The following is a 24,501-nucleotide window of genomic DNA, read 5'->3' on the forward strand; positions in this document are numbered from 1 at the left end:
CGTGCGATGCACGGATTAGAACTCCCTCTATCTCACACACTTTTCTTTTTAATTTGTCTCATTTATAATGACACATTTTTCAAAAATATTATGTGATTCCTACTTTCTCTATACAAATTAAATAAGCGGTCTCTATCACTTTACATTCGTAACACCTTATTCTTAATCTTTGTGCTTAAAAACAAATATGCCCAAAATATAAGTGAGACGAAGTAAGTATTATTTTATATATTTTTTAAAATTTTAAATTAGTCAAATATATCAAAATTTTCATCATTTGTGTTAGGTTAAATATTATTTTATTGGAAGTAATGTAAAATAACAATATTATCAATTCAATGAATATAATATTCAATTTAATGAGTATCATAAAATAATAATTACATTAAAAGAAAAAAGTAAAATTACGATAACAGTAACACAGTTTGAGATTTTTTGTAAATGGTATATACATATTAGTATATTACAATAGTCAGTTTATTTTATACTATGTAAGTAACAATAAAATAATTCTTATATCATATAATTATTTCAACTCTATATCAAAATTTTAAAATTAAAAATAAATAAATTATGGAAACCATATTTAAAGTGTGATTTTTAATCTATATATATATAAATGTCAATCTACTATTAAATTTAATTGAGAAAAGATAATAACAAATATTTTTGTATGAACAAATAAATTATCCCTACAAAAACAGTACCAGAAATTAAATAAATTTAACCATATAAGAAATTGTATTTTTTAGATATACAACTAATTATTGATCTACAAACTATATTAAAACTAATACAAATTCTACTTTTAAAATTATTATAAATTTGTAGATGAAGAATCATTCTAATTTTTTTTAATGATTATTACACCAAATTAAAGATATTGTCATGATTTTTAATTAAGATACATATTGATTATTTTTTTCACTAATTAAAATAGCGAAATTTAATGTTATCCTCGTAATTGTATTTTTATATAGTATATAGATTTATATTGATTGTCAGAATTTTTCTTTAAAAAAATAAGAGAAAATTGAAAAGAAAAGGCAAATTAAATAAATTTTTTTTAAAAAAATATATAATTTAAAATAAATAAAATCAAAAGATAAAAGATAAAAGATAATATGCATAAATTTGTAAATTTTGAAAATTGGTTTGAAAAATTTGTTTGAAAATTAGTTTCAAAATTAAGATAGAGAGAAAAAAAATTAGTTTGAAAATTTTGACTTCTATAATTTTTTTATTTTAAATTCATTTATATTATAATATATGTTGAATTAAAGTTCGCACCGTGATCTTTAATTTGATGAATATATATGGAATATTTTATCATAATCAAACTAAAACGATAATATTGAGAAAGAATACAAATATATTGACACATTGCGAGAGAAATGCAATTATGCACCTGATTTGCAGTTTGTTCTATTTTGTTTTCATGTCTTTTTTATTTTCTTATTTTTTATAAGGTAACATGATTTGCATTTTAAAAGTGGCCCACGTCTTTGTGAACTAAAATTTACCAAAAACAAAAAAAAACTGTCAAAACTATATAATATATAATATATATATATATATATATATATATATAGGGAGAGGTTCAAGAAAGAACCATAAATAAAAGAAGACCGGAGAACCATTTTCAGCCATTCGATCATCAAGATCTACGGTGGATGCTTTATCTTGTTGGATGAATGCAGATCCTGGGTTCGAATCCTGAAGGGAGCATTTTTTTTAAATTTTTTTAGTGCATTAATTTTAACAGCGAATGCATTAATTTTTACAGTGGATGCATTAGATTTGATGGTTCTCCCGTTCTCACAAATAATGTAGTTCTCTATAGAACCACACCCATATATATATATATATATATATATATATATATATATATATATAGCTAGAGAGAGAGATTTATAATTGGCCATTTATTTTTTAAAAAATTCCTAAATTGCCATTTCAATTATTATTTTTTTTATTTTTTATTTTTTTAATTTGGGGAAGGGGGAGCGGTGGGGTTTGAACTCTAGATCTCACTTGCTTGGTGTCCCCTTGGGGACTACCATTTCAATTATAAGTCATCATTTTTTAAAAAAATCATAAAAAATCTCAATTGAAATCAATTTAAAATTGAATTTTACCTTTTTAATATCTAGTATGGATTATAATTTAATGAAAGCATTTCAATTTACTGTATGCTAAATAATAAAATAGGACATAAGTGAAATATTCTACTACTATTGATGGGTAATGAAAACACATAAACTACTGAAACATAAACATAAAGACTAAAAATAAAGAATCAAACAACTAAATGGTCCTATATATATAGATAGCTAGTGATCACTGATCAAAGAAAAAAAAGTTAATTAAGCAATGATACGTAGATGTATCAAATCAAGCCATGCCGTGGTTTTCAGTAGGGATGGGAGTTCCAAACAACAACAATTCTACAATGGGAATCCCTTTATTCTCAGAAAAGAAAAAGTAGATGAAAAAAAAGACTAAATAGTCATGGCCAAGCAGAAGAAGAAAAAGAATATGTGGAGATCAAATCCAAATTTCATGTGGCAGAGCATTTTGAGGAAATATTGGGCGATGGCGAAGGTAAATATCATATTGATCTACACATTCACACTCTGCCCTGTCGATCTATTCTCGAGCGGCAGTACTTGCTGGGCACCAGGCAGTCGAGGATGCTACAATCAAACCAAAACCATGCTAAAACACACAACACATCAATTCTAACAAGTTGAACAAACAAATACATGAAGATAAGCAAGCAAGCATACATAATTTCCACAGTAGTAATCGATGATCTAAGCTACCATTAAACTTAAATATCTAACATTTAGCAACCATAGTGATAAGATAGGATAGGAATGATAGTGTTGATAGAGTGATACTTGTAATGCACTGGCGAAGCAGGGCATGCCAAATGGTAGATCTGATCCACCTCCAATAAAATGGGCTCGACAACATCATGCCTAATGAGCTCAAACTTATGAATTCCAAATAAATTCACCACATTCTCCTTCCTTGGGTGAATAAATTCGCCTCTATCCACCAAACGAAATAGCCGCCTCCGATGATAATTCTATGCCTATGCCTCTGGCGGAAGTGCACACACCTAACAAATTTCAGTTAATACGTCAATAATAAGATTCATAAACAAAGTTAAAGAATTTAAGGAATCAAACCTCATCCCTATGGCATTCAATGATGAAAAGAGTGAAGTAGGCATATTGAAAGAAGTGAATATCTTTGAAAAATAAAGTTGAATTTGTGTGCTTTCAATTTCCATCCTTCTCTAGCTCCTCCAATCCCAATATCCGATGACCGGAAGATAATTCCAAGAACCTAATCTTCTTACCAAATCTTTGAGAGCATGAGACATTTGAGATCTAATACAAAAAAGATACATAGAAATTATTTCACCGGCCTTCCAGTGCTTCATTTTGGGAAATCTGATGTCGATGATGCAAGAGCATCAGCGGTGGAGCACAACACGTGAATCCGTGGAGAGATGGATGCGGTGATTTTAGCGGGGGTCGAAAGAGGGGACGGGAGGAGAAGGAAGGAGGGCTGAAAAGAATAGCCATTATTATATTACTTGCAATGAAATTAGATGGAAAAGCGGCTCAGCGGCGAACCTTCTGTGGATGACAGACAACGGGTGAGGAAGATGGCAGTGATTATTGCTTGATGAGTGAGAAAGAACTACATTTTGTGAGAGAGATAATGGGTAAAGCGGTTGCGTTATCTAAAAATTGTGGAATAATGGGTTACTAGTACATACTCCCGTGCGATGCACGGCGAGCATCGAATTAAACGATATGCTTTAATAAATAAATAAATATAAATATTAAACACAATCAAATGCAAATATGTTTAATCCGCATCAATTACTCAATGAAAATCCGAATTTGAAAACATAAAATGTTGAAAGGAAAAAACTTCTTTATATATTACAAGTCATGTCAGATAAATATTTAGCAACAAAAGTGCATAAATTTAATTTAGTTTTCCACAAATGCCAAAATCAAGTTCATGCAGCAGTGGTATGATCTTGGAGCCTTTCTTTAACAAAGTCAAGAAGCAGTAATTTTTAGAATAATTTAGCAAAAGATTCAACAAAATAAGCACAAATTGATGGCCTTTTTCAATAGTGGTTTGAGTAGCCGCAGTTGGCTGCCAGCCTGCCACACCCACCCACACAAAGAGGATAGAATAGATTAAGGTTGGCAAATCGTGCGGGTCGGATCGTTATCGGGTCGACCTAATATCGACCCGACTTGATTAGGTCAAACCCGAACATGACCTGTTAAGGGAATGTCTGAATCCGACACGAACCAGACACAATTTACCTAAACCCGAACCCGACAACCTGATAACAACACGAATTTGGAGCTGATTTGATAACAACCTGATCTGATTTGCCCAAATTCATTCACATCAATAATAATAATAATAATAATAATAATAATAATAATAATAATAATAATAATAATAATAATAATAATAATAATAATAATAATAATAATAAATATTTAATAAAGGCTAAACTAAAGCATAGAAAGAAATCATGAATAAAAAATTTAAAATAAATATTTAATAAAAATTTAATTCTATCGGGTTTCCTGAACCCGATACGAACCCGACACGAAATTATCAGGTCCCAGGTCGACCCGATAAGGACCCGAACCTTATCGTGCGTGTTACTAACCCATTAATTTATCGTATGTGTTACTAACCCATTAATTTCGTGCGGTTTCGTATCGTTCGAAAATTGCCAGCCCTAGAATAGATGAGTTAAAAAATAAAATAATTATATATATATATATATATATATATATATATAATTTTAAAGCTATTGTCATGCAAAAATGCTCCATGGAAATTCATTTAAGTCACTTATGTCTTCTGCGTTTTGTCTGGGAGTTTTGGAGAGTTAATTCTAATATTAATTCTTCTTTACGCCTAAAGATAAAGAAAAATTAATTTAATTTGACCGTAAAATGGATCACTGACTATTACGATATTCTTGTAAAATCAAGTTAGACAAAGAAAATTAATTTAATTTGACTGCAAAATGGATTGCCGACTATTATGATATTCTTGTAAAATCAAGCTAGATGGATTGCATAATTCTCTTTCCAGTAAAAAAATAAGGCATAAGCAATTATGAGCATTCAAATTCTAATTCAAAAGGTTTGCTCGCATAAAACTTGAACCAAAACAGACATTAGACTTGAATGGCCAATTTTAAAAATAAAAATAAATGTAAAGCAAAATATTTACCAACCCAAATGAGAGCAACTACAGATAGCATCCGCACTATGATGCCAAGCATTAGCTTTCATGAGTTCACTGCCATATGTTCACCTTCTTTCTTAGTAACCCAATACAACCTTTTCAAAGTAAAAAATGTAGATTAGTTAAAACAAAAATTAAAGGTACATCAACATCTGAAGCATCAACCGAGAACATAAATATCAACTATGAAATGAGACATCAATTACATTTTTTTAATTTTTAATTGGAATTTGAGAATTATACATATCAATGGCATAACACAATCTCAAACTAACATCCCCAAACATCGATCGATATTCATCAGCATAGTGCAGTGGATCAAGAGAAAGAATTTAAAAAACTCTCCCTGCTCCTCTACAATCCTCTTCTTGTTACTGAAGCAAATCATATGCAAATTTAGCGAGTACCAAGATGTTATATCCAAAACACAACTATTGTGGGAGGGGCCGAATGCTTCAACTTTGTTGTAAAACCGCCCCTGCTATGCTTTCTCTTTTTGCAGCCACCTCAAGAAGTAGGTCATAATTCGACTTAGGCAAAACAATTTTACGCTCGCAATAATCTTTGCTTCTACCATTAATTTCTCAATGAAATAGCCGCTGCTGAGGTTCACCAAAAACTTCTCCGTATCATCCAGCTTTCCCATCACGTAAGCAATATCATCAGTGGCACCAACATCTTCTTCCCTTGGGGGCGGACGGAGACGTCATGGAGGGTGGCAGAGGCGATCTCGAGGCGGGCATTGGCGGAGCGGATGTTGGTGAGACTGTTTTGGAGTAGATTGACCTACTCTTTCAACTTCCTCAGGTACTCCACGCTCATCTTCGCCAACTCTATACGCGGTGTCGCCGCCAATTTTTCTTCCTGCTGCGAATTCCACCAACATCAATTACTTAAATCTTCTCATATTAAGTCTTCTTATTTTTTCTTTACGCCTAAAACAGTTTGACTGCAAAATAGAATATCAATCACTTAAATCCAAACACATCAGTATTTGCAATTAATTACTCTAAAATCTAAACCGAAGCAAATAAATAAATAGAAAAAGAATCAGGTTGAAAGAGCGCACGGCGGAGCGATGACAAATTAATCTTCTGACTCTAAGACTTCCGTCCACATACCCCCTGCTGAAGATCCGCGGCGGCGAGCTTCAACGTGCAATTCATTTTTTCGTGTGGCTCGATTGCGTGTTGCTTCTGCCTCTGTGGCTTTTGAGCTATTGTTGCTGCGGCGGCGGCCTGTGAGGACTTCACCGACATTGTTAGGGAAATTTTCCAAACCTATCGTGTTTTTTGGGGGGGAAATTGAAGAAATTTACCCAGATTGTTGGAGAAGTTTCTTATTGTCGAAGAAATTTCCTCGGCAGAGGTTGAAGAAGAGAGTTTCAAATTTTGGAAATTTTTTATTTTAATGAATTCGTGGGGGAGAGAATGTGTGGCAGAGGTTGAAGAAAAGAGTTACAAATTTTGGAAATTTTTTAATTTTAATGAATTTGTGGGAGAGAGAAGGTATGAATTCGTGGGAAAGAGATATAAATATAGATACGTGTTTAATTTTTATAGTTATCTTTTAAGCTGGTCAAAGTTATGGGTTAGTGGGATGGGATGTAGTTAATTATATGTGAGTTGAAATTACTTTTAACGATAGTTAAATAATTAGTAAGATTCTGTTAGAAATTTAACGTTAAATATTTTCCGTTAAACTGCTTCTTTATATAATATATAGATTTAATTAGTCGAGATTTTGTAGGAAAAAAAAAACTGACTCTAATCATGTTTATCTCAATTAATCACGTTTATTTAAATTATGTAGAAGAATTTGCCGGTAAAATAGATATAAATTTGCCCTTTATATGTTGTTTTATTTACTAAATTGCCACAAACTGTGTTTTCATATAATATATAGATTTTCAATCTAAAAACTTTGAAGAACTAATAGTCAAAATAAAATTTCTTGAATTATAAAAGTTTAAACCAACTTAAAAATTATCTTGCCAGAACTAAAGTTATAACATGATATAAAAACGATAGTTTAAAAATATAACAAGTTCACTTAAACTTTCCATGCAAAATCCTTTCTCTAGTTATTCTTAACTTCCATGGCCACCTCGACTCCAGAACTGCAAAACTGAAAAGATAAGGGGTGAGCATATTGAAAATATACTCAGCGAGGAACCATGCACATATTCACATACGCTTAAACATACTAATAAAACACATTGTCATACACATATTCTGAATTCTGAGTGTTTCTGAATTTCTGATCATGTACTTGAACATGATATTCTAAATTTTTGATCATGTACTTGAACATGATATTCTTAACATGTATCTAGACATGTAACTGAGCAAGCATAATCAAACATGAACTAAAAACACATTCAAATATACATGAATATAACAACAATCATATAATCCCTCACCTTATTCTTGAAATTGACTAACACCTTTTGATGACTTCTACATGCGCAACACTCTAAGAACTCTTGAAATTTGTAATGTTCCATTTTTTCCAGTATGGTGTGGAAGGCATCTGTTTGTACCAATGTTAGAGGGGATCTTAGAGATAAATCTCTAATTGTAATCCATGTATATCTCTTATTGGGATAAGTAAAAAAATTGAAAACGTATGATGGTTATGTGTTTCAGTAGGAATGGGAAACATAAGAGAAATAATTCTTAAAAGCTTTTGAGAGTCAACTCTCCATGCCTACAAAGTTTATGATCAAAGTATTAAATATAGTGGATATATCTATAATTGTAATCATGATTTGCATCACCAATTATTATTATTATTATTATTATTATTATTATTATTATTATTATTATTATTATTATTATTATTATTATTATTATTATTATATCAAGGCAGGCAATATAAAGAAATTAGACTATATAAAATAAATGTATTTAAAATACTAATAATTCAACTTATATAATAAATCTAAATATTTGGGGTGTTACAAATCCCATCAAATCTGGATTCGGTATCAGGATATGTATGATGTAATCAAATTTTCTGCTATATCCTTGTACTTGACTTGACATTCGAAAGCAACAACACCAAAGAAGTTTAACAGAAAAATTACAAACTCCACCAACTACCGAAGAAGATTGAAGGCGTTGTCTCTAACATAACTATTTTGTCTGATGAGTATAAATATTCCGCAACCTCCAACAGAAGAACTACCAGAAACGTTGCACAATTAATCTCCTAGGCATTCAAAGCTCACATTCTTAAGTGCTCAAGATATCAACGTATTTCTAAAGAAGGAAATCATACATTGTTTAAAAGTTTTTACTTGAAACTCCATTATTGGAATACAAACATTTCCTTAGAACATCCAGGCATCTTTCGTGTTGTATCTAAAGCCTAGATCTTAAACACACTAAATCTCTTCTCTGTAACAGTGTGTTCAAATAATTGGAACCAAACTCTCAAAACCCTTTCACCTCTTGTAATAGTTAAGTGCTAGAGTTAGAAGAAAGACAACAAGTAAGCTAGAGCGTAGTAGTCTGAAAATTGCAAAGTTTCGGGTGCTACCGAGTAAATAACATGCGTGGCATGTTCGCGTGGTAACATATGATCAGCTTAATGGAGCTAGCTGGTCAAGCTGACCTGCATTTGTAAAATAAGGAACCCGACTATAGTGGATTCCACTGTTCAACAGGGAGCAGTTAGCTCTGAACCATGTTAAAACCTTGTGTGCTTTACATTCGGCATACTTATGTTTGTTCAACTTACTCTGCATCTTATATTGCATACTAACTTCATATTGATTTCATCACTTCAGGTTTCTTTAACTTTAACTTTAACTTGGCTAAGTTAGAAAGATAACCTAAAAAGGATTTTGTAAAAGCAAGTAACTTAGTCACCACATTCCGCACAGACCAATGGTGGTCGTCGTTTTCCACCAAATAATTCCTGCAGAATTATCAAGAACTAATTAGTATAATGACAAGTAGGGCTGGGAATTTCGGGATCGGGTAATCGGGTACCCGATACCCGACCCGAAAAAATCGGGTATCGGGTACCCTATACTCGATTAATTCGGGATCGGGTATTTAGAGGTCGAAATAATCGGGTATCGGGTATACCCGAATTACCCGATATTTTAATTAATAAATTTTAAACTATTTAATTAAATTAAATATGAAATCTAAACTCCCAGCCGGCCCTAATTGCCAATTCCCCAATTCCCGAATGACCCAATTGCCAATTCATCCCTCCCAACCTCTCGGCTCTCACTCGTCACTCTCACTCCCGCCGTCGCTCATTCACTCCCTCCCAACGCGGCCGCACTGCTCCAGCCTCCACGCAGCCACGCACGCCTTCGTACCTGAGCGGCGACCTCGTCGCCGGTCTCCCCTACCTGACCACTGCGCAGCCGCGCAGCAGCAGTCTCGAGTCGCCTCCGCGCAGCAGCAGCAGCAGTCTCCAGTCGCCGACGCCGTCGAGAGGTTTTCGTGCAGCCGCCCCCTCCGGCATGTTCTTTTCGTCCTCTGCCTCTTCTCCCACAGCAACAGCGCCGCGCCACCTTCGAGCTCCGAGCCTTCGACCATCGTCATTTCTGGATCTGGACAAGCATTTTGATTTTTGGGCATCCAATTCAAATCAGCTCGGGTAATTTAGGGTACCCGAATACCCGATTCGGATACCCGAGTCGGGTATTAGGGTACCCAATTTAGTAATCGGGTTCGGGATCGGGTACTATTTTTCACCGATTTTCGGGTTCGGGTACCCGATTTTTTCTGGTAGGGTACCCGAACCCGACCCGATTCCCACCCCTAATGACAAGCAGGGTCGATCCCATAGAGAGCATGTAAATCATTCAATTCCCTAAAATCTATAATTTTGGTGATGTCACCACGCCTTAAATTTTGAGAAAATATTAATTAACTAAGAAAGCAAATTAAATCAAATAAAATATCTCTGGAAATAAATCAATAAAAAGGTAACTCGGCTCGAATAAATCCACACTAATTCAAAGCTCTGATCATCGACGCAAAAATTAATTGATCCCTATCAACCAACTAGTTATAGGATACCGTGATACACACTGACATACCCCAATCTCTACTTACTGTGTCGATAGACGGCTGGATACGTCAGTCCTGCCTATTTCCCTTATTAAAATACAACTTAGCTGGATACGTCAGACTAGAATTAATATTCTAATAGCATTAAGAGGAAGGAACCCAGTTTAGACCAATTATCCTAGATACGCTAGTAATAATTAATCCACCAATTTATTCCTACTACGAACATAGTAGTTTTATCACTAATCACCCCTATTCCAATAATTACGGATTGAAGGTGCTAATTGACTGTAATTCAATTTAATCTAAGTTGATCAGGCTTAAATAAAATCAGAATTATCTTTAAACCCTAGGAATAAATCGGAATCAATATGAATCAATTTTATGCTCAATTAGATCTCACAGATATTAAATCAGCATTTCATTATTTTCGCCGAATTAAGAAATTAGCTACTCATAATTAAACTAAAAGAAATCAAACAAATAAAACCAAACATGAAATAAGTAAATACGAAGCTAACAAATAAACTAAACTTAAAAGAACAACCAATCACCAAATTGAAGAAAGTAAAACACAAGTTGAAGTCAACTCCTCCACCAACAAAAGACTCGAAAATTGCAAAACTCAAAACAAACTAAACATTAAACAAAAGCTATCAATTTTAGTATGTGTTTTTCGTCTCTGCCAAGTTTCACTTAAAAAAAATCAAAGCTCCTAAACTAAATCTAAGCAAGTTAAATTAAAGTTGAAAACTAAAACTCGATCCCTCCTCTTTTTCTTCCTAAATGGCGGCTAAGTGGAGACTTACTCCCTCCGTCCCGCGAATCTTGACACGTTTGGGTTCGGCACGGGAATTAAGGAATTATAGATTAGTGTTTTAAGTGTGTAATTAATAAATTATAAAATTGATAAAGTAGGAGAGAGAAGATAATAAAAGTGATAAAGTAGGAGAGATAATATAATAAAGGTGATAAAGTAGAAGAGAGAAGGTAATAATTATTGCCCAAAAATGAAACGTGTCAAGATTCGTGGGACGGCCCAAAAAGGAAAACGTGTCAAGATTCGTGGGACGGAGGGAGTATATGCTAAGGGAATTAATCCCTATAAAAACCGCAAAGGAGCCCACAAAAAATTGGATTCACGGCCCTTTTAACAATTAAGCCCAAAATTAATTAAAACGAAAGGTTTTGGGCTAAATAAATTTCAAACAATTAATTCCAAGTCCAATCTCCAAACTTCTTCTTCACAGTCCACCAACTTCATCCAAAACTCGACTTCTTCCGATTTCTTCCATCCACACAATCATCTCCAAATTTCGCTCAATTCCTACATCCAAAATACCACAAATCATGTAGAAACATATAAAATTCATATCAAACACACACTAAACTAGGTAACTAAAATGCACACATCAACTAGTTACTAATCCAATTGATCAGCTTACAAGCAGTCAGTAGGATTGATGACTGAACACTTAGTGTGAACAGACTAATCTGAAAAATTGATCAGTCAGCCATTAGCTGATTGGATTCAACTTCAACTAACTCATAATCAACTGAACTTGTTTCTTAGTCACAACTCTAATCAAGCCGTAGACAAGTTATAATTGATGCACCCCCCATACACTAATACACACATGTTCGAGACCAACAACTCTGCTAATATTATCATTGCGAAGCTATTGTTCGACACACAAGGTCTTGACAAGCACAAGTAGGTAGAAACCATAGTGTACCATGACATATTAGATTATATCAATATTCAATAATATCCATCTCAAAACTCTTTACATTAACATGATCTAGAATATTAGACATAATAAAACCAAATTCATGATGGGGAGACAAAATTCAAAGTATAATTTAGCTAATTTACATAATATATTATCTTTTAGAATCCTAACAAAGAGGTCTGAAGATAGGGATGTTTCAAGCCGTACCGAAACTCAAAGAAATGGAATGTTTGATAACTAATATAGTTAGAAAGCGTTTGATTTGGTGGATGAAATACATAATTGATAGGATTAAAAAAATAATTAAATAATCCATTCATTTTAAGGTAATAAATATTCAATCAATTGAATGATTAGATGTGAGCCGAATTATCAATCACGGACTCAGTCATACAAATCAAACACTTGATTAAAGTGAAATTTTATCAATTATACCTTATCACTCAAACTAAACGTCACTGTCACAATTGATTACTAATAAGATTTTGTAAACATAATCACAACTTATATTTCACTGACACCAAGTTATCTCATATGTCATAAAAATTAAACTCATGAACTCTTTGAAATAATCAAATTCAAATACACATTATTTTGTAATAAAATGAGACCAATTATAAGTAAACACGTATGCACCATTTTATACTCAATCTGTTCACCAAAGAAGTATTTATTTGGAGGTGATATGAGTTTTAAGATATTAATTAAATTTGTGTAAATAGAATAAATATCCTACTTTTATTGTGAATGAATCGTGTGAGATATATTTATAAAAAAAATAGACATTTATTTGAATGAATCAAAAATAAAATATGAATATTTATTTGATGGTTGGAGGAGTATATTCTATCATCTTTGTCCTTTGAGATTGGTGATTTCATATTACCAATTATTAATAGGAAAAGGTATTACAGATTTCCATTTCTTTTTTATTAAATAATTTTATAAAAAAAGAAGTAATTTAGAAGGTAGAATATAATACTCCAATTTCCAATTCCTCACCCACCATCATCATCTCTAAGAAAAAGAAACAGCATATTCTGGCTTCTCCAAATTTCGAGGCTGGTGATTAAATTTGATTGCATGCAGCAGCAGCACCTTATGCCGCATAGATAGTGGAAATCTTATCATCATCAATATCATCATCAGTGAAAATTTAAAAATTCAATGGGGAGAAAGCAGAAGCAAGACGACCAACAAAAGCAGCCATCAAAGTCGTTCAGGAGTAAAGCAGCCCACTTGGTATCTGATCTAACCACCGGTTTGCTCAACCCAATCTCCGATAAACCATCCAGACCACCTCCGCAATCATCTCCTCATGTAAATTATTCTTCTTCTATTTTTTTTTATCCTTTTTTTTGGTTTGCAATTTAGTTTGAGGTGTTTTTGGATAGGGTTTTGGTGATTGGTTGTTTGGGTTCCTTTTCTGGCCTAATTCGTAATGACCCAATCGGCAGTAATTGCTGCTTGATCATAATTAATTAATCCTTTTATGGTTCTTGTAGTTGATGGTTAGTGTTTTTTATTGCCTAATTGGTTGTCTGTTAGAGGAGCTAATTTGATGTGCATTTCATGCTTTGTTTGTTTTAATTTTTCTTTGGTAGAGCTACTTGTAATTAGTGTGATTGGAATTGGATGTATATTATCATTTGTTTGTATAATGTATTAGGATTGTAAAAGCTGTCTGCAGCTGCTGCAGTATGTTCATGATACAGGAGATAGAATTTCAAAGTTGTTTTCTTGTTTAATACATAAGTTTTTCTAACAAGAGAGCAATCAATCTGTGTTGTGATTGAGGTTGAAACTAAGCTATAGAACTATGTACAAGTCGAGAGGGGATGTATGATGTCTATTACAGTTGCTTGTAGCAGCACGATCCCCTCTGTTTTCCCTCTTCATTTTTTTTATATTGATCTTTGTTGGGCTTTTGATTTTGATAGGATGATTTGAATAACTCTGAAAACAAACAGATCACAGAGGAGGTTTCGAAGGACTCTGTTGATGGTCCCGACACATCTTCATTTACTGCATTTCTCTATTCATTTCTAGCACCCTCGGAACCTCAGACTCCGAGTAATTCTAACCTTGATAGGAAAAGTAGTTCTCGTGAGGATGACTTTACTCCGTCATCTGAACCAATGACTACGAAAGAGAATGTCAAGAAAAAAAGTTTGTTTTCAAGAGGTAAACAATCCCTTGGAAAAGCATTATATCAAGCTGCTAGAATAGGTGGTTATAGAAGTCAATCCTCGAAAGGGAGTTCGGATATGGCAGTTGGTGATGGAGGTGATTCCAAGGATGATGGAATAGCCCTGAAAATTTTGAACGAGTCACAACCTTCAGAAGATCTAAATCTTCCTGAGATTTCTGAACCATCATTGCTTCTGTCTGAAAAGACTAGGAGTGTTCTTTATGCTTCTCTACCCGTGATTGTCCAGGGACGAAAATGGATGCTATTATACAGGTTGAGGATCTTCATCGAACTTATTATGTTACATGTGTAGTGTGTGTGTATTAGTTTCAACTGAAAGGTCTTTTCAATTGTTCAATTACTCTATTGCTTATCTTTCAGCACTTGGAGGCATGGGATTTCACTTTCAACGCTATACAGAAGAAGTACGATTTGGCCTGGCCTTAGTCTGCTGGTAGTCATTTCCTATAATCGTGCTTTATTGTTATTTGTCATTTTCATGTTGCTTGTACTTACCTTTGGCCATGAAAACTCTATGCTGCGAGTTAGAATTCTAATTTTCCATGAATTAATAATCCTCTGCTCCTTAGTTTATTAGCAATATTCTCAACATAGCTTTAACTTGCTTTAGAAATAGCTTCTTCATTTTTCACGCACCGTAATATAGACTCATCCAGTAAACTACTATTGTCTAAAGTAACACAAGATAGGGTGATGGAAGATGCAGCAATTTTCACGAAGAAACACAAATTCTGCAAAACTTGAGAGAATTCATTGATAACTCAAAGATATGGCCAACAACTATGAAAAGGAAGGCCTGAAATAGTCTATATATAAGAAATAAAAGCTTATAACAACCCTAATCATATTAGGAAAGTTACCCAAACTAACTATGAGAGAAATCCCAAACTACTGAGGAAAGAAATCGTGGGCTATTTATGAATATTTTCCCTTTTTCCTTTCATTTTTTTTATTGGACAATGTGGTCCAATATTCATCTTTGATATGTCCCACGTCATAAAGAGTCCATTAAAATATTTATTCTAAATATTAGAGCCCTCTAGTGCATGTCCGACGGTACAAGTAACTGCTATGGTAATCATGACTTAAAAGTGATTTAACTATTTATAGAATTTTACCAGATTCACATCTTTTTCATATCCTCTGGAATTCACAATTTAAGGAGATCAGCTGCCTGATCTTGATTCAAGTAACTGAATGGAATATATCTATTTAAAATTTCCGTTAGTAGTCATGCCCTTTAATTGATTCTGAATTTGAACTCTTTCAAAAGTTATCTTATTTTATACAGAAATGTGGGTTAACCAACATAATAGAATTGTAACTTTTTCTAATGGGTTTTGTTAGAAACAGTCTACAATGTTGTGCCTTAACAAAAGTAGTCTTTGCTTAACCGCTTCAGGTCATTCTGTATGGCTCAAAAACACTGCTGGACGATGGTTTAATACTCACATTTTCTTAATATCCATCGACTCTCTAAAATCTTTACGAATGACTTGCCATATTCTTGAAGTTTATTACTGCTTTAGATATGAAATGATTGGGTGTTGATCATTTTCACCTTTTGTTGGCGTTTGTGCATGAACGAGTGCCTAATCGAAACTTTTGTTGTAATGAGGTAAAGAACAGCCCTGTTGAGTTGTTACTTGATATCTGAAAATCTAACCTAACCTCTTTCAGCTGTGTGCGCATCTTAATAACTTAGTGCCTATTTGTTACCAAACAACCTTTTGCGGTTTTGTCTGCATTTGATGACGTTTTTCTACTGTATGGAGTTTATGTGCATCTTATACTTGCTATTTTCATCTTTAGGTTGTCGGGGATCGCAAAGGTGCAACATTTGGTGGTTTGGTTGAAGCACCTTTGAGACCAACAAATAAGAGGTACCAGGTAATGCTGGATCTGTAGCTTTGTTCTTCAAGCTGGAATAATGATCTTTTACTCGACTGGAATAATGCTGAGTTTGTTACAGGGGACAATTGACTCCTTTGTCTTCACAAATATATCTGGACTTCCTCTAATTTTTCGTCCTACAGGTATCAATACTTGCTGTGTTTTCTTGCTAGTGGCGAGTGACGAACTTGATGTTTTTCTTGGTTCTCTATTTGTATCTATAGTTTCAATATTGCATAATAATATCAGTTCCTTTCTTGTTGACTTGATTCTTAAAAATGTATAACAGGAAAGAATCGCTATTTTACTTTGTGTTCTACGAATTATTTGGCCATGGGTGGAGGTGGCCATTTTGCACTTTATTTGGATGGAGATCTGTAAGTTTTTCCATTTGGTGAACTATTTTGTTACACAATATGCTCTTATAAATCATCTCTTGATTTTACCTTCCTCTCTCCTTAGATTGAGTGGATCAAGTTCATCCTCAGAAACCTATGACAATCCTTGTTTGGCACGCTCCGATGAGTTCGATATCAAGGAAGTCGAGGTATTAAGAAACTTATAAATACCACTTTGTAGCTGAAAGTATATATGCTCATTATTTTCAGAAATGTTCCATACTTCTGATAATGATAGATTCACAGCCAATAAATAGTCTTTGTTTTCAAAGCTAGGACAAGCCAACTTTTTCAGTACCGAATTGCAGATCCTAGTTGCCAATTTCAGTATCGAAAAATAGGTTCGGCGTGTCTTATATTTGAAAACAAAGTCAATTTATTAGGTGCTACTCTGTCATTATCTAAGGTGCAAGACATATTTTTTCGTTAGAAAGTAGTACTAATATTTATCGAAAGAAAAACGTAAAATCTTGATATGCTTTTGGTTTGTGTAGCTATGGGGTTTTGTTTATGCTTCGAAATACGAGGAGATGATCGCTTTATCGCGAACAGAGACGCCTGGGATTTGCCACTGGTAGATCAATGGGATTTCTCTTTTTTGGTTCACACACAATGCTGCTGTATATATGGATTCTTACATCCTTTTTTGTTGTACAATGCTGCATGTTACATTGGTTGTATAGAATACACGTTCGTTTCAGCACTAGTGTGAGTTGTTAAATGAAACTGTTATTTTCTGCAAAGACTGAAATAGAAATCCAAGGAATCATGAGAGGGTGTTATTGCTTCTGCCTACGAAGGAATTCTTTCATCTGCGTGAAGATTTCTGCCTTGACGACAAGGCGCATCTTCTTCGAGTTCTCCCACAGCAAGCCCCCGTACTCCCGGGCAAAGTCACAGGCGGCTTCGAAGACGTCCTGGAAGAGCAAGCTCAAATGTAGGAGAAAAGAAGAGAAGAGAAGAAAAGAGAATGTGGCACAAAACTACATACCCTTGATGGGAATTCATCATAAAGATGTGCAGCCGTCATCTCCACTCTATTCAAATCTGCTTCCCATAACCTAATCTGCTTCGAACAAAATATCAATAAATAGATGATGATGTCAAATCTAGTTCCAAAATTCTAGGTTAACCCGAATAAATCCATAATCGCATCATATTAGGATTGAAAATTCTTGCCTTAATAAATTACAACTCGAATAACCCGCAAGCTAATACGACCGAACCAAAAATAAGTTGGCATCATCTATTATTTGATTTTCTAATTTCATTAATACTTTTATGGATACATTTACTTTGATTGAAAATGAGAGATAATATATTCACTCATTTTTCACTATTTTCACATGCTTACTATGATGAAAAATTTTCACTGAGCATAGTAGAATATTTTCTCCGGCAGTTCCATTTCACTCATTTTTTCTCCAATATTGGATAATACTATCCTAGAGTACGAGTGTGAAAATATTTTCCAATATTTTTTAATCTTTTCATCTCTAGTAAAAATATGATAAAAAAAATGAGAAAAAGATAATATTTTTCTTATGTTTTCTTATCATCCATCATTTTTCAATGAAAATTTTACAACCAAAGTAAATACACCCTAAAAGTAAGTAAAAAAGAGATACTACCATTTTTTCCCCCAGATATTTGAGGAATAAATTTGGATCCAATATTCAAAACTTCTAATGCTTAAAATAAAACGTTTACATATAAAAGTTAAAAAATGATAATCATTTAGACAAAACATACATATCCTTACTCTTTAAGTGTTATCAATTAATTATTATGTAAGTTGATGTTCAAATAATACTCATTTAATGTGGGTATTATTTTGTTACAATTATAAAATTATTAAGATAAATATATTAATTATTTTTTATATAAATTTCTAAGCATGAGTGGCTCAACGAGTAAGCTCGAAACACAAAAGATTAGGGTTAGGGTTAAGAATTTCTAACCTAGAGAAAATTAAAATTTGAATGACATGTAATCAAATAAGCCCAACCATCCGTTAGGGTTGACCCGATTAACATCTCTAGGAACAAGGTAGAAAATCAAATACCTGGTCGGTGACGTTTTCGGGTACAGTAGGTATCTTCTCCGCGACTCGAGGATGAGCATTTTGTTGAAGAAAGGACACTATCTGCATTTGCCATGTACCAAATGAGACACAAAAATGGTAGATTTCTCTAAAAAAGGTACACAATATTCATCGAGGATTACTAACAAAAATGATTTCATTTTAGACTCTCTCTTACATAATTCATGTTCTAACTGGTACGGGAAACAATTACACTCAAGAAGAAACTGATTTGGCTAAGCTTATCTCAAAGAGCTTATAAGATGTTTCAAGAACTTATAAGATGTAATATCTCAAAAGCATATATGCTGTCAAAGTATTTGAATAATTGAGCTTATAATTAGAGGGAGAATTGTGAATTAGGAAGAGAAAATTGAAGAGAAATGAATTTGAAAGGGTATATAATAGAAATAACAAACCATGGTACAGTTATTTTTATAAAATGATTGTTGCTTATAAGATCATGAAAAAATGAGTTGAGAGAAACTTATATTTTGGAGAATTTATGCTGTTGAAACTTATTTTTAAAGCTTATAAGTTGGTTAGGAGCTTATTTTGCAAACACTTTTCTAGAGCTTAAAACTCCTAAACATTTTATAAGTTGTTTTAAGGAGCTTATAAGCTCAGCCAAACACCCCCTTAGGTTTTTCACTCAAGTTTCTTAGATGCTTATTGAGAATACATACATGGCCTATTATCTTTCCTATAGTATTGGTGTATAAAATTATTGAAGAATTTCTGGGATCAACCTGTTTTCTGAACCATTTCAACTGACAAGCATAAGCCATAAGCAGGTAAGATATATATCTACATATCTAAACATGAGAACTCACAATGATAATATATAGGAAAGAAACGAGACAAGAGCTTGCATTGTACGATTAGATAAGCATATTAGAAGAAGGTGATGCTTGCCTGCTCTGCAGTAATGCCATTTAAAAATGCTTTATACAAGCTCTCTTTGTTAATCGCACCAACAATAAGGTTAGGTAGCTGGTATTCGACCCTGTAAATTGCAGCGTAAGATTACTATCACATTGAAAGTGAAGAAAACACAGCATTTTGCAAGGACTGGTTTGAGCATAAATCAAGGATATTTTGTTATTTCAAAAAATATCCTACGCGACAATATATAAAAAGAAACGGAATTCGTTTTTAGAAAATCAAGTTGAAGACGAGCACTAAGTATGAAAGAATTACAAGTGGATGGCATACCTTGCAAACAAGCGCAAGATCTCGCAATGCAATTTGGATGTTGAGTATGCATACAGCCGAAAGTTCGTTTCCACGACAACAAAGCCCTGATAAAAGTAAAAAAGAACAAGGGAAAGGAAAATGTAACAGCGAACTTCAGCATTGTAAAGTAAGATTTGATTTGTATCACTAGATGAAAATAAAAAATGAATATATATAGAAAATCAGATAATGATATCTTCTGAATTCAAAGATGGTCGATTGTCCCAGAGAACATATCCATAAAAACACACCTGTTTTCTGGTTGCTGTATCTGCTAAGCTAATGGAGAGATTGGTAGCTAATTTAGTAGGAATAAACCAACTCTCCTTCCTGCCCTGCACCAGATGAATTACGGAAGGTCAGTCCAGGCTAAATTCTGACAAAAACCAGCAAAATAAGCAGACGGTACAACCTGCTGGAGCTTTACCAATCCCAAATCGACAAGATCCTTTACTATGGTTCTCTGTATATCTGACAAAGTGTTTAAGTTATAGGCCTACAAAAAAGAAAAGATTTATTCAGAACCTCATGCATCTCTAAATCATTTACTTTCTGGTGTCAGGAATTGGACGATCAACTGATTGCTCTCGAATATATACCTTACAGAATCCTTAAAATTTTAAAGTGATAAAGGTAAACTACTATCTGACATATATAGGTTTTGTTGAAGTACTATTGTTCATACCATTAGTATTATTACGAAATTCAGCACAAACAATCCCAACCTAATACCTTGCCCATAACATGAAAGCTGAGCTCCAACAAGAATGATATAAGGTCGGCTGTATCCACACCTTGCTCCTGTAAAAAATAATAACATCCAAACAAATTTTATCGGGAAAACTGCTGAAACTATAACAAAAGTTGTGGGAATTGTGTGGGTCCGAAATTATGATAACATGATATAATGATAGCTTGAACATAAACATACCTCGCAGTTAGTTATATATTCTCTAATTATGTACCAAAGCTGTGCATTCGTGTCCATCAGCTGGTACATGCATTTGTCACATATAGTATATCTTCACCAAGTAATCCCACATGAGTTAATGCTATTAAGCACGTACCAGAAACTGGAAGCCACTCTCCGTCAATTTTGGAGGTTCTCTATCGTCTCTGAAAGCCAATGCTAATGTTTCAAATAATATGACGCAAAGATAAAGACTGTAAGGACAAAAAGTGAGTATTGGGTACTTTTGACTGAGAAGACCACGCTGGAACACTTTCATCATCGAGGAGCTTATGTTCATCGACCTTTCCACTTCAGCAGAGTTTATGAGGTGCAGCAAAAACAACTGGTTTTCACAATCATGTAAGTCATAAGATGAGTGGCCAACAGATTGACATAGAATGCAAAATATTGTAAATGGGATCGTCTTCCCATGCAATGCACTCAACAAAGCTTTCGAGTAACATATAAATAAAAAGAACGAATGCCATCTATGAGGTTATGATAATTTAGCAGTAAGTTACCACATAATCCACTGAGCATTAGTGCATGACAACAGAGACAACTGTCAAGACATAAGCAAAAACCCACACCTCCCACTGTTCGACAGCATAGGCATCTAATTCCTCTGCGCTAGGAAGCCTCACAGTGACGTTTAACGGCATCGGTTCCCTAGGTGAAACTCCACTGTGGATCCAAAAGAGTCTATTTGAATCAAAAATTTTATAAGCAAAAAACAAAGGCAGTTTGTTTGAATCTTAAAATTACCCATGCAGTATGTGCTTCTGGAGATTCCGTTGAAATGGTGGATTAAATAGGTAAGTAGCTTCTTTCTTCCTGCCACAGGATCGGGAAAAAAAAAAGGAAAATCCAAATATGCTCAAGGATGATCAAAGCAAAGCTAAATACATTTGATCTGAAGTCATGGTAGTGAAGTATAAAATTGAAAATAGCAATGACAAATATTTGTATACTACCGTTCAACAGTTTCAGTCAGGACCCTCAGCTGAATCAACCTGTCTATAGCTACTTTGTGCTTCGAGGCACCATCAGCAAGAACCCATTCTTCCAGCCACTTCGCTGATACTGGTCCATCTATGTACAGCAGCTGCAGCACATACTTTTTTGCTAGTGGAGGCAAAGATCTGAGTGAAAAATTAGGAAAAATCAATATCAATTGTGAAATTCTGCATAAGAAATTGAAAATTAATGAATAGAGCTAGTCACAACAAATCTTTTTTTACGTGCTACACAATGTTGCACCCCACCACAATAATACTGAATCTTATAGAACAAAAACTTCTAATGTTGTATAATAGTTTGTGAGATAACTCATGAACTTTTTTTTTACATCTGTTGGCATTATTATTTACAAGGAGTATTTACAAGACCTAAAATGTTAATCAATGAGCCCAAACATAAAAGACTACATTAACCAAAGCAGTTACAAATTATTCGGAAAAAAATTGTACAAGTTGGACATGCATGTGACACGACCAATGATAGAAACAAATTTGGGATCTCATGGAACAACAAGGCTTAGACCAAAGGTGAGAGACATGCCACATGGGAAATAGTATTTGAAAATTCGAATGATTAGAAATTTTCAAACAGGATTTGAATTAAAAAACAAGCTTCGATTCTTTTTTAAGGTTAGTACAGTTTCAAAAGGATTGAAAATTTAAATGTTTGAAGGTTCAATCAAATCTAAGATTTGCATCCTCCCTCTCTTACTCCCATGCTCTACTCTCTTTTAAAAACATTAGACAATATCAACTTCACTATTGTCATTGATCAAAGATATTTGAATAGCGCAAACAATTCTAGTTTGTATGAAAGCTAAACAACAATTTGGTTGAAGATTTAACACATACGAAACAGAACATATTACTCAAGGAGATATTGCGCATAGAACACAACCTCAAGATGGCTTCACATATGAACGAATTTTCATATAGCTTGTCAAGTTTCACCGCAGGCAAGGATGCCACCATATCCATAAAGTTTCTAGCCACAATCCTCACTTGCGGCATGTTGTCTGATCAATGCAATTCTCCCTGATATATATGTATATATAGATAGCTGGGGAGATTTTCTTGCCGGATCTTGTTGCCTCAACTTTCTTCAATGATTTCTCTACTTCTTCAAAATGAATCCAACAATGACTGTTACCGACTATCACCGTCGATGTCCAATTCGTGTAGTTTTTGAAGCAAAAGCTGAACGATTTCCACAAAACCAACCGCTCAAGCTTAAACACTGGTGCATAACATTCTATTTTGATAAAAGATTCATCAAGAATCAAAATTAACCCCATTGAGCAAGATATTTACCATTCAAACATCCGTGCCATTTCGGATTAGAAAGTTATCACTTTACTTTTAGGAAACAAATTTCACATATATTACACCAGTCAAAACTCAACCTCTACTGATAAGTAAGAATTGGAGGTTAGTAGGTGAAAAACAATTCATGTAATTTGTAAAAGAAATTGAGAGGAGAGACGGAAGCACCTGAGAGCTTGAGAAATTAGAGATGGCAGCGGACGGAGGCGGAGATGGTGGCGCGGCCGATGGGGTGGGCGGTGGAGTTGGCAGAGACGGAGGTGTAGGTTTTATAGTATAAGTTTTTTCTTTTATTGTTGCCATAATATTTTTATACTTTTACAAGCTTCGCATTGTTAGTATAGAGGCCCAATTTACTTCAAAAGAAATATTAGAGGCCCAATTGAAAACAAAGCCTAAGCCCAACTTTCCACTCTCGCGAAGCAGAAATCCACCATTGCTGAAAGACCTAAAGCTTCTCTGCTGAAAAATCCTCTCAACTGAAAAAAAATGGGAAGCAGACTTGGAAAAAGAGTTGTAAACTTCGCGAATCTTCCAATCAAGCTCCTCATGCCCTCATCTTTTTCCAACATTACCGAAATCGCGCTCAAGACAATCCCCTCCGCTTCCAAGGTATCGAATTCGAACCCTACACAACGCGGGAAAATCGTTTCTGTTTTCTGATATTTCTGTAAATTTTTTGCAGATCGAGATAAAGAGGGTTCTGGAATCGTTGTACGGGTTCCAGGTGGAGAAAGTACAGACGCTAAACATGGAGGGGAAGAAGAAGAAATACGGCGGGACAGTGATCGCGAGGCCCGATTACAAGAAGGCTTACGTCACGCTTCGGAGCCCGTTGTCGATTAATCCGGAGCTTTTCCCAATTCCGGCGGTCGAGGAGGCGAGGAAGAGTAAGATGAAGCAGTCGAAATCGACTATTGTCGAAGACCCGGAAGCTGTGAAGAAGTCTCACTGGCTCGATTCTGCGGGGGATAAACGCAGGTATAAGACGCCGGAGGGGCGTACGTTTGGGCGGCGGGGTAAGAGCGTCGATCAGAAGGCGGCCGCTGGAGCTCAGGCAAAGTTTCCCTGGAGCAGCATGACCTCTTTTGGGAGGAGGTAATGGCGTTTCATAGATCTAGAAGGTTTAGTATATGGGCTTCTTTCTTCTATTGTTTGGCGGAATTTTTCTATGGGGTTTTAGAATCTTGCTGATCGATTTTTCCGCTTTTGTTTCCTTCATTTCTGACGAATATGAACTCCTGGATTCTGTTTTGATATGTAATAGGGTTCATGAAATAATTTTCAGTTGTCTCAAATC

At 34.2% G+C, this 24,501-nt stretch overlaps 3 protein-coding genes, 1 long non-coding RNA gene and 1 pseudogene across 7 annotated transcripts; 2 read left to right on the forward strand and 3 right to left on the reverse strand.

Moving 5' to 3' along the window:
• Positions 1-2,344: 2,344 nt before the first annotated feature.
• LOC131001444 (uncharacterized) lies at positions 2,345-3,780 on the reverse strand. Of its 2 annotated transcripts, XR_009093931.1 has the most exons (3): positions 3,198-3,780; positions 2,904-3,127; positions 2,345-2,696 (listed from the first exon to the last, which is right to left on the reverse strand). It is a non-coding gene; the product is annotated as an uncharacterized LOC131001444 (long non-coding RNA). The 2 variants fall into 2 exon arrangements; XR_009093930.1 differs by having other exon boundaries at positions 2,345-3,127; positions 3,198-3,776.
• Positions 3,781-5,466: 1,686 nt separating this feature from the next.
• LOC131001437 (prefoldin subunit 5-like) lies at positions 5,467-6,903 on the reverse strand (annotated as a pseudogene).
• A 6,033-nt stretch (positions 6,904-12,936) lies between these two features.
• Positions 12,937-17,331, forward strand: LOC131001425 (uncharacterized). Its single transcript, XM_057927818.1, has 8 exons — positions 12,937-13,405; positions 14,026-14,549; positions 14,658-14,730; positions 16,110-16,187; positions 16,270-16,333; positions 16,480-16,567; positions 16,653-16,737; positions 17,083-17,331. Exons 1-8 carry the CDS (start codon positions 13,253-13,255, stop codon positions 17,164-17,166), a joined length of 1,149 nt encoding a protein of 382 aa, XP_057783801.1. The 5' UTR covers positions 12,937-13,252; the 3' UTR covers positions 17,167-17,331.
• LOC131001422 (general transcription and DNA repair factor IIH subunit TFB2) lies at positions 17,161-23,512 on the reverse strand. 3 transcript variants are annotated; one of them, XM_057927813.1, is made up of 16 exons: positions 23,370-23,512; positions 22,777-23,075; positions 21,834-22,001; positions 21,625-21,693; positions 21,450-21,543; positions 21,102-21,202; positions 20,975-21,023; positions 20,839-20,898; positions 20,640-20,708; positions 20,320-20,403; positions 20,159-20,242; positions 19,887-19,972; positions 19,587-19,677; positions 18,654-18,734; positions 17,580-17,654; positions 17,161-17,505 (listed from the first exon to the last, which is right to left on the reverse strand). In XM_057927813.1, the coding sequence occupies exons 2-16, from the start codon at positions 22,887-22,889 to the stop codon at positions 17,368-17,370; spliced, it is 1,362 nt and encodes a 453-aa protein (XP_057783796.1). In that variant the 5' UTR covers positions 22,890-23,075; positions 23,370-23,512; the 3' UTR covers positions 17,161-17,367. The 3 variants fall into 3 exon arrangements, with proteins under 3 accessions (XP_057783796.1, XP_057783798.1, XP_057783797.1); XM_057927815.1 differs by having other exon boundaries at positions 22,777-22,998; positions 23,370-23,488; XM_057927814.1 differs by lacking the exon at positions 23,370-23,512 and having other exon boundaries at positions 22,777-23,098.
• Positions 23,513-23,669: 157 nt separating this feature from the next.
• Positions 23,670-24,499, forward strand: LOC131001438 (uncharacterized). Its single transcript, XM_057927837.1, has 2 exons — positions 23,670-23,813; positions 23,887-24,499. The coding sequence occupies exons 1-2, from the start codon at positions 23,691-23,693 to the stop codon at positions 24,301-24,303; spliced, it is 540 nt and encodes a 179-aa protein (XP_057783820.1). The 5' UTR covers positions 23,670-23,690; the 3' UTR covers positions 24,304-24,499.
• Positions 24,500-24,501: the final 2 nt, after the last annotated feature.

The sequence above is a fragment of the Salvia miltiorrhiza genome, chromosome 8, assembly GCF_028751815.1.
Source record: "Salvia miltiorrhiza cultivar Shanhuang (shh) chromosome 8, IMPLAD_Smil_shh, whole genome shotgun sequence".
NCBI lineage: Eukaryota > Viridiplantae > Streptophyta > Magnoliopsida > Lamiales > Lamiaceae > Salvia > Salvia miltiorrhiza.